A 14148-nucleotide genomic window follows, 5' to 3' on the forward strand; every position below is an offset into this window, starting at 1 on the left:
AAGTTAAGAGTAATGTTGTTAAAAGAGGATTGCTCTTGTATAGTTACCTCTGTGTTCCTTTAGAAGACATTAAAGGAATGACTGACATTACAAACACTGCATGTTATGGTTATCAATCGTTTATTGTTTTTCTCATGACATGACAGAAACATTCAGTTAGCCAAAGTTAAATCCAAATGAATAGATTCTGATTTCCGTATCCAGTCTGAAGTCATTCAAGTGCTGTGCTGTAACACAGGTAGAGGCGTCTAGACACGTCATTAGAGACAGTCACAGCCGGAGTTCACACACACACACACACACACACACACAAATGTACAAATCAGAAAATCCTTATTTCATATCAAAATACAGACGGAGCCAGTCAATAATAATTATTACAATATAGAGAATCTCTTGCACTGACACAATATATAACTGGGATGTTACATTCCTCAGACGATACAGCTTAGTCAAGTAAATTAGCTACTGTTTGCTTTAGTAGGAAATCCAATTAAGTCCAGAGCTCATAAGATATCATCATCCGACTCCATCCACTTAGGAGAAGGCGTAAGACTTTCCTCTTTTATAGAGCGGATAGTGGCGGGCTGGCTCGGGTTAGCCTGGACCAGCTCTTAGATCAGCTGCTATGGAGGACACACCGAGCTCCTCTCTCCATCTCCTTCTATACAAATTATTACTATTTCGAGTCACATTACTATACTGTCATCAAAAACCCACATTACTGACTGCTTCTGTCCTGCAGTCTTTGTGCTTTCCCTCCCCACAGGTTTCTGTGGATGGTGGTCATATCGTATGGTGGTCACATCTGGATATATATCTGGTTACATCTAGACGGTGGTTGTCCCTGCAGTGGTCCTGCCTTACACTTGGCTTACTACTCTCAATATTTGAATAATTTCTGTCGTATGAATCGAACGTACTGTACATCGTTGAGGTTGTTCATTCTGTACACATGACATCCATTGCATCCTGTTCCTGCTCTGCCCTTTATTCTACCTATTAAAGTTTTTTCCTGTGCCCATGTGACAGTTTCGGGACACAGGATGACACAAGTGTACAGACTGTAAAGCGCGGTATTTGTGATTTTGGTCAAAATAAAATGACTTGAATACATCCGCTTCCTTGAACGTCACAGCTCATCATTCATTTGTATGTAGAATTCCTTAAACACCAAAACCGGTAGGCCACTTGCATTTTCAAAATATAAAAAACTGAAATATTTTCACATGTTATTGAGTTAAGCAGCGTCATGAGAACCTTATTCCTCAGATCCGTTTTTACATTTATGTCCTTTGAAAACCTTGAGGCAACTGTTAGCGTGCTCAGCCAACCAAAAATAAAAAGACACAAGATGCTGACATGACTCAACAAAACTGTACGATTCAGCAACCAAAGAATATTCACATTCTCTAATTCTGACATACACATCATTAACACTTCTTGAGGCTACATTGCAAATAAACATATAAAATCAGACATACAGTACATCTGAGGTGCTTTTACAAGGTGACTGTCAGTCATCTGCATATATGTATACGTTTTAAATCCTGGTTACACTTGCATGCAACGTTTGTTGTCCAGTCATTCTGGGACACATTAAGACAAGTGTAAAAGAAGAGTAGACTTTTATTTTACATTGCAAACCGATTGAGCCTGTTTATAAAGAGGATTTACTCACCCTGTCAACAGAATTCTGCATAGTCTAAAATCACTTCAGCCACAATGTCCATGGGAGCAGTACTCAATAAAAAAGAAAGAAAGAAGAAAAATAAATTGCCAAAAAAAAGATTCCATGTCCAGGCCAAGTGCAAATGCAGAAAGAACATCAGATATTTATACTGTGATCTCACCAATGACCTTAAGAGGAAAAACGCAACCATATTCATCAGTGACAGTTTTAATGAGCATCAAAATGTCACTGGATCAAGGCAGTTCATTATTGAGCCACATGAAGTGGTGAATACGAACCACGTTTATCTTTACCGACGTCAATTTCAATCGCTGAATCAGCTGCGTCTCACAACCACAATTTACTTGCCGAGATTTGTTGCGCGCGTTTGGATAGTTACCCTCCGCGGTGGCGGCTCCTCGACGCTCCGAGTGGCCACGAGGTCCTGCAGCTGCAGGGCCCCGCCGCCGATGAAGCAGAAGGCCGGACACACTGGAGAGGAACAGTCCATGTGTCCCACCCACAGCACCCGCAACGAGTGGGCGTCGTAGAAGGTGACATGTCCTTTGTCACAGTCCAGGCACACTCCCAGTCGGGGCGGCAGGGGGGCAGTGTGAGGGTGAGGCAGGTTATTATGGCTGGCACCGTGGCCGTGCACGGCCCCCAGGCTCTGGCCGTCCCCCTGGCTCTGCGTGTGACCGTGTCCTTGAGGAAGCAGGATCTTGCCCATGCCTATTGTGAGGAAGCAGAAGGGAGGAGAGTCCTGGCCGTCCTCTGCCCCACTGTCATGGCCGCTGTCTGGGTCGCAGCTGGGGGGGGCGGAGGGGGAGGGGATGATCAGACCATGCAAAAGAACAACTAAGCCAGGCAGTCAAATGTATCTCCTGTTTAAAAAGTAGACTGTATTGATATTATTAAGTCTGTCTCTCCCCTAAAAACTGCACAGAGATCATGTAGTAATGAGACAAACAGGTACTATTCACTTGTCCTCTGTACGTTAAGGTCACAATAATCAGTATTCTATATCAATAATTGATCACATGGATACATGTAATCTGACTGCAGAAACTAAAACTCACTGGATGTGACAAAGTACTGTGTCATTCACATCTTACTACAGGTATTCATTACAATTAATTCATTTCCCGCTGGCCCAAAAACAACATTTAGGAGAGGGCGATTTGGTTACCGAGGGCTGGCCATGTCCTGGGGGAGATGAAACCACTCTTGCAGCTTAGCCTCCTGTCCCACTCCCACCTGCAAAACACAGTTGGAAGGACAGAAATCTTTGGTGTCGTCCACTTTGAGTCAGCGTGTAAGGTATTGTGATTATAAAGCTTTACATCTATACAGCTTTATAAAAATAATAATATGACTGATCAACAAGCATCCCTCTCACCTTCACCAGATAGGAACCAGGCTCCACAGAGCACGCCCAGTAGTGTCTGCCTTGAGTGACGGCCAAGTCGGCGACCAGCAGGTCAGAGGTCAAGTGGCAAGAAGTGAGTGTGCGGTCGGCAGCCTGCAGGAGGGAGAGGCCCGGCACGCTGCGAGCGTAAGTTTGGCCTCTGCCCAATGCCAGCCTGTCAGCGTGCAAACCCCAGCGGGAGTCCAAGGAGAAGCTCAAAACTGAGGGCGTAAGAAGAGGAGGCACCACCAGGAGGGAAAGGAGGGGTGAAGGGGGGCGGGAAATGGCAAGGAAGGTAACGAAAAGGAGTCACGAGGGGAGGAAGGGTTAGAAGCTGAAGCTGTGACGGGCCACAGCAAGTCTGATCACATGATGTAGCTGAAGCAGACTCCTGGGAGGAGGGCACATAGGACGCCGCTCGAAGAGAAAAGTTGTAATACAAAGAGAAAGAATGGGAGGAGGTGGTGTAGTGTGGAAATGTGACAGTCAGAGTCGAGTCATCGTTCATGTTGTTCCTACTGATCCGGTTTTGTAAGGGGAGGGCGACGTAGGATGTGACGACCCCTCCCCTCCACCAGGTGTCCCCGTGTCCCGGCTTGTTCTCCGACTCGCAGAATCTGGGTCAGTTTAATGGGCCGCACCTGGGCCCGCTGAGGAGCCCGTTATGAAAGCTCGCCACCTTCACACGGAGGCTTCTTCTTCACCTACTGTGGACTCTCCGCACCTGCGCCCATGTGGGTTTTGGCTTTTGAGTTGGACTGTGCCCAACGTGCGTTAAAAGGGATCAAAGGACAATATAAAGGAACAATAGACAGGCAGGAAGGAGTTTGGAATAAAAAAATGGATGCGTCAAAGTTAAAATAAGAATTGAGAATAGAACGAATAAAGGAATGGAGAGAAAAGTAAAATATTTAGATTAGCCAATGCTGGAAAAATATCAAACTTAACAGTTAAGAGTATTTTCTTTGTTCCCAATGCAAACAAAGCAGTTTTGGATTGAAAGCATTTTGCTTATTCTCAGAACTATTTCCGGTTGCAAAGAATTTAGTGAATCTGCATTGGAAACAAGCAATGGCCTTATATTTTTCAGAGGAATGGAAAGTGAACTTTTTTTTTTGTAGTGAAAATTAAAAAATGTGTGTCTGTATCTCACCAGGTGCTGGTGGAGTGTGGAGGTAAACCTCTTCGCTGTACTCTCCGAACCCGGCCTTGTTGCAGCCTCTCACCCTGAGCACGTACACACTGTCCATCTGCAGCCGATTAATCACGGCATTGGTTCCTCTCACTTCATCCAGCCGCAGCCAGGCGGTCGCGGCATTGGGGGACCTGGTGCCGCCCCAGGTGGCTGCAGCCCCTCCTGCTCGTCGTTGGTATTCAACGGAGAAGTGCCAAGCTGGGGCCGAGTCCTGAGGGAGGCGCCAGCACAGAAACAACTGGTCGTATGCAAGTGTCTTCTGGGTGTCAATGACGGGAGCTACTGGGGCTGTGGAGGAGACAACGCATCAAGCGGTTACATTCATGTACTTTAATAATATAATTAGTATAATTGCACTTAAGTGTGGTTTTCATCACAGAAACATAATTTCCTACCATTTATGAACTCCAAGCTGTGAATGAGCTCGACTTCTTTGGATGCATCTAGGTAAAAGTTCCTGAAGGAGGGGTCAGCTGAGAGGGAGAAACACTGGAGGTTTGCAATGGCCTTCACAAGCCTGGAGGGGGTGAGAGGAAAAAAATGAGATCTCAGATCAAATCTTGCAATTTCTTCCTCCAAAGTTTAGAATTAAGCTGATGGAGTGGTTTACCTGCCGTGGGTGACTCTGGCAGCCTGTACGAAGCAGGGGGGATCGGTCTCCTTGAGCAGCTCCTGCGTGTAGGCCATCAGGCCGGCGTGCTCCAGCAGGCCTCGCCTCTCCCAGACCTGGGACGACAGGGCCTCTTCCCTCCTGCTGCGCGATCCCTCCAGGGCCACAGCCAAAGCCCCCTGCCGCTCCGCTACGGCTGCTCCCAGCTCTCGGATACAGTGGGTCAGCTGATGCAACGCCACCGCGCTGTTCGCCTGCACAAAGAGTGAGTGGGGTGAAAAGGGACGATTTAAAACTGAGACAGCGTCTTAGCTATTGCAAACGCAGAGTTGTGTCAATGCACTAGAGCCCCTTGTCCTCTAGAGGGCCCCCTAACACTACCTGTGCCTTAGCTGTAGTAGTAGTTACAGTAAACTGGCATACAGGCCGGGGATGGATTCCCTTTGGATTCAAGCACAATAAAGAAAAGTAGTTGTACCCGGACCACAGTGGTTTGTTGATTATTGTCAAAAATGTTTCTTTGTGTAGGTGAACAACAGCGCTTTCAGCCCGTTATTGATTGTGCAATCTCGACAGAAAAAAACACTGCTATCCACATGGGAGTCATTTTAACCCAAATATTGCAGCAGATTCTCCAGCTATTTCTGTACGAAGATTGACAAAGGAGAGAAACGATGGTTCACCTCCATCTGTTTGATGGCAGCTTCCAGTTGAGTGATCTGGCTCTGTATTGTCTCCTGGTTGGCCAGCACAAAGTTGACTTCCTTGGTCACCTTGTCCTGCGAAACCAAAACCGAAGTTAACATTTCAAGGATGCTCACGTCGAGATTTTAACGCGGTTTCAATGTCGACTGACCTTGAGGGCCTGGTAGGCCTGTGCTATCGGCAACACTTTGTGTCCATGGTGGACGCGACGGAGCTTACAAAGTGGGCACAGTAGCCGGTGGCAGTCCCGGCAGTACCACTGCAGCCTCTCCTGCTCATGCTCCGTACATGTTAGGACCTGCGGCACGACAGACGATCAAGGCACAACGGCGACAGATAGAAGCCAGTGTGTGACGAGAAAAACACAGAAGAAGAACACACCTTCGGCCGAAAGTTGTTGGTGGGCAGAATGTGCTCGTGCTGAGCTCGAGGGGTTCCCCACGGGTGGTAGAGTTTGAAACACTCGTTACAGAAGTTGGACTTGCAATCAGCGCAGCCTTTGGAGGCCTCCAGAGTTTGGGGGGGCTTACAGAAACCACACATGATGGCCACACTGCCCAGACTTACTGTGTGCCTGTACCTAAAGGGCAGACAAGGGGTAACAGGGAGATAAGGGAGGGTCTTAGGCAATTCCGCAGCAGAAAAAGTCAACATAGGAACGATTGAGGTCATTCCAGTTGTGGGGGAGTCCAAGCCTGTAACTGCCTGGCCCGGATATGTCACAACCAGCTGCCTCGCCACTGCATTGTGCGCAACAAAACGTGCACCGCACACTTTTCTAACTGACACAACCACCGTCTGAGGAATGAGCAAGTGAAATCTCTGCCCTTTTCCAAATAAGCTCCTCTCAATTTCAACTTTATGGTTTTAACTGAGAAGAGCAACGTTAAAAGAAGTTGAAAAGCACTGCACTTCAAACCCCCTCAACATGTTTAAATTGGACAGTTTTGCCACGGACAGTACACTGCAGTTTTTGTGCTGCAATCTGCTCGTAGGGTCAGTCTTTGATCAGGAGCGCAAGAAAGATTCATTGTTGAAATGCCTTCTAGCAAATTATTTCCGTCCCAATTTATAAGGCGGTATTGACTGATACTAAGCCCTTCGTTTGCTGACTCTCGTCATTGGCTGTCGGATCGATTTGCTTCTTCTTCCTTTCTCTATGATTTATGTTACTGGAGGCCAAAGACCCCAACACACTGTCGTATCTGTGCCTGCAGTGTTAGTTCTTTGCCTGGGACCCTTTCTGCTGCAGTGGATCGCCGTTCAAACCTTTCCACTATCCGCTCCAGCGTGAGGTTGCGCAGGCAGTCTGTCAGGCCTCTCTCTCCCAGCTCCACGTCCCGCTGACAGGAAGGACACGGTAACAGCGTGGGGGGAGGGGCCGCTTCCTTCCGTCTCCGCCCCGGGTATGTCCCGCACACTGAGAGGGGGACGCAGATGAAAAGGAGGGGAAGGAGAAGGAGAGATGGGTGGAGAGGGAGAGGGAACCAATGCAGAACTCTTAGTTGTCCTTTACATATAGAAAAAGCAACGCAGTGGCAGATAGTTAGTTCACTTTGGAGGAAACACTATCAGCTTACACACGCAGTGAAAACACACCTGCTCGACAGATGCTTACTTCCTTACTGCCTCCTTGACTACTTGTCTCTGTGGCCTTTGCTCTACATGCACTTCAATAAGTCATGAGATGAATGCATTAAGACCTGCATGCTCAGCAGGATACCGATGTGTCAGCTACATCACCCAACTCTCATGCCAAAAGGACAGTGATGTCATATCACGGCAGTATCTTTTTTTTATTGTAAACAATTGGGTCACTCTAAGTTGACCCAATAATATAACATTCATTTTAAAATTCCCATTAACTGTACAAAACGCACCCATTTGAGCTCCACATCTGCTCTCTCCACCTGTTCTGAGGACCCGTTCCAGGCGGTCAGGGGTCCTGGGTGTGGGTCTTCGAGCCTGTCGCGGGGAGCGAGTGTTGGGCGTGGAGGCTGGCGAGTTGGGCTCCGGGGGGAGGTCTGGAGGAGGATAACCCCTCTGTACCAGCACCTCGGCCGCACACAGCAGACAGACACTGTGCTGACACGGCAGAAGGATGGGCTGCTTCACCATCTCATCACACATCGGGCAACGCAGCTCCTGCTCCATACTCTTCATGTTGGACTGGAGAGGTTCAAGAAGAGAACTGAATGTGAGGAGTCAGATTCACTAAAGGCTGAGTCACCAGAGTCCAAAACAAGAATCCACTGCTCTTTACATTCTTTACAAAAATGCACATTAGATGTGTAGGCGTCAAGACCGAGAAGAGGAGCGGCAACAGACACAGGTTTTATTCAGCTGATGTACGGAGTACAGGGGAGAGATGTGGGGGAGTAGAATAGCTTTTCCTGGCGTCTCATGCTTTACCTCTCCTTTGAACAATTCAGATATGGAATGAGCTCAACTGTGGCAAAGAAAACCACGGTTTGGAAACTCTGTATTGCACTTCTCCCGGAAAGAAAATTCGAATCAATAAAAAAAATGTAGCGTTCAATTTCTGCTTGGACCTCCGTGTTAAAGTATTACTGGCTTTGGAGGCCCAGATCCAGGTGTTGTAGCTAGCCTACTTAACGCAGCATCCCGTTTCTATGACAACGCACATCAGTTCCGCCTCATCGTATGCGGCCCGTAAGCACTACCGTCCGCCAACCTCCTTTCTGATGGTTATCACCAAACATCCGCCGCTATAGATATAGGTTTAGATATAGCCTGAATGTTTTGTTGTGGCATTGAATTTTGTGTTTCCGCCCACGATGCAAAAAAAATAAGAGGAAGGGAAAAAAAACCCTCTATGATTGAACGAATGCCAAAAATATGCTTTAGTATGAAAGCACATAAAGCAAAATTATGGAATTAAATATGAGGTTGGAAGACAAACGGTAATGATGATATCTCGTTTGAAATAAGCACACGTAGTTTAAAACAAAATAACATGAGCCTCATACTTACACTAATGCGAACCAAAGCGTCCATGATAGAGGTAAAGGTTTCTAACTCCGAGTCAGCCATCCCTCAAAGATGTCAGCGTCACTGCGATATTACAGCTAAACCGTTTTTTTTCCTGGGGTAAGACGGGGTTTAGGGTATGTCGGTCGCACCGGGGGAAAGGTGGAAAGGTGGACAAGCGATTCGCTTCTGTGGGTTTTCTCTCTGCTCGATATGCGCCGCGATGCGCACGCTGCTTCTACCTCTATGTAGAATAAGGAAGAGGGGGGGTTGGTCTGGGTTGAGCTGTCTACATTGTCCAAGAAACCATTACACATTTTACAGTGTTAAAATATATATTAATATTGTTATTTCAAAACATCGTATGCCACGTTTTTTTTCTCAATATTCACATATTTGACCGTTTGTAAACAACCTTTCCAGTCCAGTCCACGGGTCCAACCGTGAAACAGAATCCACAGTGCCGTTTCTTAAAATGTATTTGTAATAATATTTTTAAATTGTATCGATTTCTTTTAGCTCAAAAACTCAGTTAGCCAAAATAAATATCCTTCTTGTTGTTTTCAGAGGTGCGTTTCTTTTAAATGTGCTCTATTGTTTGTGCCCCGTTTCCCGCAGTACCGCTAGAGGGCAGTGCTCTGTAGAAAATACACGTTTGCGGAACCTTTGGACGATGGTGGTTGCTGGAACCGGACCGTCATTAAGAATGCACCAGCTTCAATGTACCCTGTCGGTTGTTGTAGCAACCGTCTTTGGGCGCGATAGTGCGAATGTAGTATCTCGCAGACGTGTTTTGGAAGTAATAGTAGCTGACTTAAATATTTGTTGCGATAGGTTTTCTATTTTTTATTAGTTAAAATAACGTCGCATTTATTTCCGCATCATATTTCTGCATAATCGCCGTCTGTTTGTGTTTATGGTGGCTCAGTATGTCGGCTGTCAGCAGCCTCGTCCCTGCGCGGTTCTTGACCATTATTGCTCACCTTGTCATCGTTATCACAATCTTTTGGTCGAGGGTAAGACACCGATTTGATATATTACGTTGTATGTGCGTGTAAAAATACTATAGTGTCTACCAATAGTGCGAGTTTCTTTTTTAATGCTAAGCTGTTTGAAATGTTTGTTTTACAGGACCACAACGTGAAGGCTTGCTTGCCTTTGGAATTCACGCAAGAGCAGTATGACAATGAAGACCGGAAGTAAGAAAACATCTGACAGAAATCGTAAAACCACACAACAGGGTTGCAGGTCCAGCTGATCCAACACAGTGTGTCATGACGGACACAAGTACACTATTTTGAGGGGTTTAAACCAAGAAGTCTACACCACACAAATGTGGAACATGCCAAGAATACAGAGCACTCCTCAACTTTATCTGGAAGATCCACATTTTCACAGAGACACCCACAGAAAACAAATTCCTCTCGAATTATATATATATAATATCTCTCTTATTGCCATGTATTCATTCAGAAAATATATCGAGAAAATACTCAAACGGCATTGCACAGGGGGGGATTTTGTTTTCTACAAGGAATCACGGTAATGATGTTAAAGATTATCAGACAATATGTCTCTCTTTGTTGCAGGTTGGTGGTGGCGTTGGCAGTGACCCTCGGCCTGTTTGCCATAGAGCTGGTTGGGTTCTTCTCAGGAGTGTCCATGTTCAACAGCAGCCAAGGTCTCCTGTGTATCCTTTTGCCCTGTGCCCCTCAATGGTGGTGATTCATAGGAGGTGGCAACATGTCCTCTTCCCCTTTTTGTTTCTTTTTGGACTTCACTACTACAAGAGCAGCAATTACAATGAGATTTGTCATCTAGACGAAGAAAGAGACATTGGATATCAGTTTGGCTTAGAATTTATGACAGACTTAACAGGAGCCAGGAAATGTATGTCACGTAAAATATCGCATAAAAAGAGATCAGTTTTATTAAATAGTAATTCTGGTTGCCAGTTACATTTCCATGACTCCAAAACTCCTGCATATGCCTCTTTGTTTACTATAGCAACAGGAGCCCATGCCAGTGCCTCAGTGGCTCTGCTTTTCTTTCTATTTGAGCAGTGGGAGTGTGACGTCTACTGGTGGATCCTTGCCTTTTGCAGGTTAGTGTGCAGATACCTAGTTTTGTCAGTTTTATTTTTCCAAAAGCATTATTTCCCTGACAGAAATTGAACCCAGCACTGGCTGTCCACTGCGGCGCGTCCGTATCCTTGTCTTTCTTTGTGTTTGAGGAGTGGGAATGCTGGACATATTGGGTGATATTTGCCATCTGCAGGTTTGTGTGCACGCATGTATCTGCTTCCAGAAAGCAAAGGGATAGAACGTCTAATCAATGAAATATTAGTAGCTATGGCATATGAATCTATGTAAGCACTGCTAAGTGCTGATGCAGTCTTTTCTCTACATTTCTCTCTGTCCGTCTCTCCCTCCAGTGTGCTTCCTGCTTTTGTGGAGATTCTTCTGTTTATCGCGGTTTTTGGACTGAAGAAGAAGCCTTTGTGAAAGACGGTGCTGATGTGAAATGCAAAGGTTTAGTGTGGACGTGAGAAGAACGCTACCGGTTGCTCAACTGAGCAATCGGTACCAACAGATGCTGCGGAATGTCTGTGGTTCGTTACTGAGATACAGAAGAATGGACGGGACAAACTTATGTTCAACTACTCTATTACGTGCAGACACTACACCTATTTTCTTCTGTTATTCCAGTCTGTCGCCAAATCAATAATTATCATATTATTATAATCTCAAATACATGTTGTAAAAAATATTTCCCAAACTGCTGTGCGTTGTCTTTTTCTTTATTTTATTTTAATTTCTTTTTTCTTTTCTGTTTCACAGTGATTACCATGTACTAATACTGCTTCACCAAGATGAGTAGACCCTTAACATAACTAGGGCTTTGAAAATGAAAATGCATGTATGTTAGACTGAAATAAGAAACACATTTACGATGATTTATGTGGTTTTGAAAATCATAATCCAACCCGATACGCAGTGTTGCCAAAATAATTTTCCGGGGAAGTTGCTAGAGGCAATGTGTTGCTAAAAGTTGCTAGATGACATGATGTCAGTAAGTAATAATGTAAAATTCCCTCATTATGTAGAATGCAAAATATCTTTACTCAAATTGACTGTCCATCTACTGATGGCACATGTTGTTTTTGTGTAATTTAGAAGGAAGATGCGTGCTGTTTAGCATCTGAGTAACCTTTTTGCTGGGTGCTGTTTGAGTCTGCTAAGTTGGCAACACACTTCCTGCATCCCGACTCCGCCCACTGGTGCCACCTCACTTTCGGACCGGGTGGTTAAGGTTTTTTGTTCCGAGAGCCGCTGACAAGTTAACTGGCTGTGCCGAGATAAACCACATTTGTATTTGTTTGGACATCATCCACTCTTATTTAATACTGAATCATGGGTATGTATTACGCGATTAATTTGTCATTGTATTCGTGTAGAACTTGTAAAACATTCCGACGGCCAATTCTACGGCCAAGCTAGCTAGCTAACGCTTACGTTTAGCTTAAGAAATAGAATGATAGCACACCGGCTGCAATTTTTTTACTCTATGCATATGCACCAATCCCCAAAACAAGGTATTAAATGCATTGTTTTATTATCGCACGGTGTATTGAGAGCATTACTTTAGCCGGATATGTTCGCTGCCAACGTCGGTGTTTTAGCTTTAAGCTAACAGGCGTCTGACGGGGACGTCAGCGGACGAACACTGACGTGGCGTTACGTTGTGGAGGGCCAGCGTTATGGGGCCAATTCAAGCTGGTGAGCAGAGATGTGGACTAATATTCTGATGGTGATTATATTCTTACACGGATGATATAGTGGGTTAAAAGCAGCAGAGTCTTCCCCGCGTTAGGTCACCGGAGTAAGTGCACTAAAGAATGAACTGTCTTTAGTTATTGATGAGATAAAGCAGAGGAAACCAAATCAGTTTAGTTAAAGCTGAAGTGTGTATTGGTGCATCATACCAAGGGCTTGTTGAGAACTTGAGTTCTGCAATAACCACTGTTCTTTGTCCTGTAGCGGTGAACACGGGCACCTCTCTGGTACTGTCCAGTCTGCTGTCAGTGCTGGTGTTTGCTGGGATGCAGATGTTCAGTAAGCAGCTGGGATCCACCGAGTGGCTCACAATCCTGGGAGGTTTCCTGGGCTCAGTCCTCTTCATCTGCTGCCTCACTGTATCCTCATGAACTGCTTCGATCTGATCTGATTTTTGTTTTTTAAATGTGGCTTCCTATTTTCTACCTAACCTGATTTCTCTGGTTTCTTGTGTGCATGTAACTGTACCAATGCCACTAAAGTGTGTTGCACCTTAACTTCTGTTTCCAGGCATTTAATAATATGGAAAATCTCATTTTTGGGAAGGGATTCCAAGCCAAGATATTCCCAGAAAGTAAGTATTGACTATACTGAAATAAAACCCTCGCTGTCAGTACCAGAGTGTCTTTTATTTGAATTACTTGTTTTTGTTTACATGCTGTTCAGCCTCATTTATGATTTGCTGAGTAAAGCGTTTGCTCAGCTTACACGGAAAGATGAGCAGCCTTGATCATTAAAGCCCATTTCCCCCCTGCCAGCCTTTCCTAACAGGAGTTAACACATTTGATACAAAGTTCATTAGTTTTTCAATCAGTGATGTAGTTAATAATCATATTTATTGTACAATCTTGGTAACAGTATGCACACTTTATCTGTGATTAGCATTCAATTTCACACCTTTAATAGATCATTCAGGCTGTGTTCCTCACTTTAGTCATGCATTCTCTCTATTTCCAGTTCTGCTGTGCATGTGCCTGTCACTGTTCGCCTCCGGTCTGGTGCACCGCGTCTGTGTCACCACATGGTACGTGCACTACCTCTGCAGATCACAGAGACCCACCTTCAACTTCATACAACAGTTATTAGTCGTAGTTAAATGTATTTTATTCATTAACTTTTTCTTTCTTTCTCATTCCAGCCTGATTTTCTCCCTCTTTGCCTTGTACTACATCAACAAAGTATCTGCAGCTCTCTACCAGGCAGGCGTTCCTGCAGCAACTCCATCAAAAGCCGCCGGCAAGGGCAAAAGGAAGAACTGATGAGTTTGTTGGATCCCTCTTGCGTCCTGCAACTCAGCTGTTTCATATTTTTTGTATTAATGTCATGAATCCATAACTTGGTGTACTTCTGCAGGCTCTTTAATTATTACTTGTGAAGTTTTGATCAGTTCAATGAGTACATCTTTGAAAACATTATAGCAGTATATTTTCTTTTTTACAGTAATCTCAATTTGAATCAAGTCCACAGAGAAAGCCTATCGGCCGCCACGTTCCGTTGATGGCCCTTTGTCTGCTCTCTATTTACACTGATTGCAAAGAGACTCAAGCGTCATGTTATACGTGCATTCATCAGCACATCAAGTTGCGTTTTTGTTAATTTCCTTTTGTAATTAAACTCTGTAAAAGACTTTAAATGTGATTTGTATTCTGTCAAACTGCTTCTAGATTAGTCGGTATGCTCCGGTAGATCTGGTGGTCCTAAAATTGTGAGCTGAAAAACAGTTTAACGAAA

The 14148-nt window shown here is 44.9% G+C and overlaps 3 protein-coding genes across 5 annotated transcripts; 2 read left to right on the top strand and 1 right to left on the bottom strand.

The window, feature by feature from the left end:
• Nucleotides 1-103: 103 nt before the first annotated feature.
• On the bottom strand, nucleotides 104-8852 carry trim46a (tripartite motif containing 46a). Of its 2 annotated transcripts, none has more exons than XM_040165118.2 (12): nucleotides 8585-8852; nucleotides 7471-7759; nucleotides 6860-7010; nucleotides 5972-6170; nucleotides 5742-5888; nucleotides 5569-5664; nucleotides 4886-5139; nucleotides 4671-4792; nucleotides 4234-4563; nucleotides 3072-3301; nucleotides 2862-2929; nucleotides 104-2481 (listed from the first exon to the last, which is right to left on the bottom strand). In XM_040165118.2, the coding sequence occupies exons 1-12, from the start codon at nucleotides 8642-8644 to the stop codon at nucleotides 2034-2036; spliced, it is 2394 nt and encodes a 797-aa protein (XP_040021052.2). In that variant the 5' UTR covers nucleotides 8645-8852; the 3' UTR covers nucleotides 104-2033. The 2 variants fall into 2 exon arrangements, with proteins under 2 accessions (XP_040021052.2, XP_077950942.1); XM_078094816.1 differs by having other exon boundaries at nucleotides 7501-7759; nucleotides 8585-8786.
• A 425-nt stretch (nucleotides 8853-9277) lies between these two features.
• Nucleotides 9278-11359, top strand: tmem107l (transmembrane protein 107 like). 2 transcript variants are annotated; one of them, XM_040165119.2, is made up of 5 exons: nucleotides 9278-9597; nucleotides 9713-9780; nucleotides 10171-10271; nucleotides 10589-10685; nucleotides 11016-11359. In XM_040165119.2, exons 1-5 carry the CDS (start codon nucleotides 9511-9513, stop codon nucleotides 11083-11085), a joined length of 423 nt encoding a protein of 140 aa, XP_040021053.1. In that variant the 5' UTR covers nucleotides 9278-9510; the 3' UTR covers nucleotides 11086-11359. The 2 variants fall into 2 exon arrangements, with proteins under 2 accessions (XP_040021053.1, XP_040021054.1); XM_040165120.2 differs by lacking the exon at nucleotides 10589-10685 and adding an exon at nucleotides 10762-10858 and having other exon boundaries at nucleotides 9282-9597.
• Nucleotides 11360-11846: 487 nt separating this feature from the next.
• krtcap2 (keratinocyte associated protein 2) lies at nucleotides 11847-14050 on the top strand. The gene is made up of 5 exons (XM_040165121.2): nucleotides 11847-11998; nucleotides 12622-12776; nucleotides 12928-12991; nucleotides 13375-13441; nucleotides 13556-14050. Exons 1-5 carry the CDS (start codon nucleotides 11995-11997, stop codon nucleotides 13674-13676), a joined length of 411 nt encoding a protein of 136 aa, XP_040021055.1. The 5' UTR covers nucleotides 11847-11994; the 3' UTR covers nucleotides 13677-14050.
• The last annotated feature ends 98 nt before the right edge of the window (nucleotides 14051-14148 follow it).

The sequence above is a fragment of the Gasterosteus aculeatus genome, chromosome 20 (genome assembly GCF_964276395.1).
Source record: "Gasterosteus aculeatus chromosome 20, fGasAcu3.hap1.1, whole genome shotgun sequence".
Lineage (NCBI taxonomy): Eukaryota > Metazoa > Chordata > Actinopteri > Perciformes > Gasterosteidae > Gasterosteus > Gasterosteus aculeatus.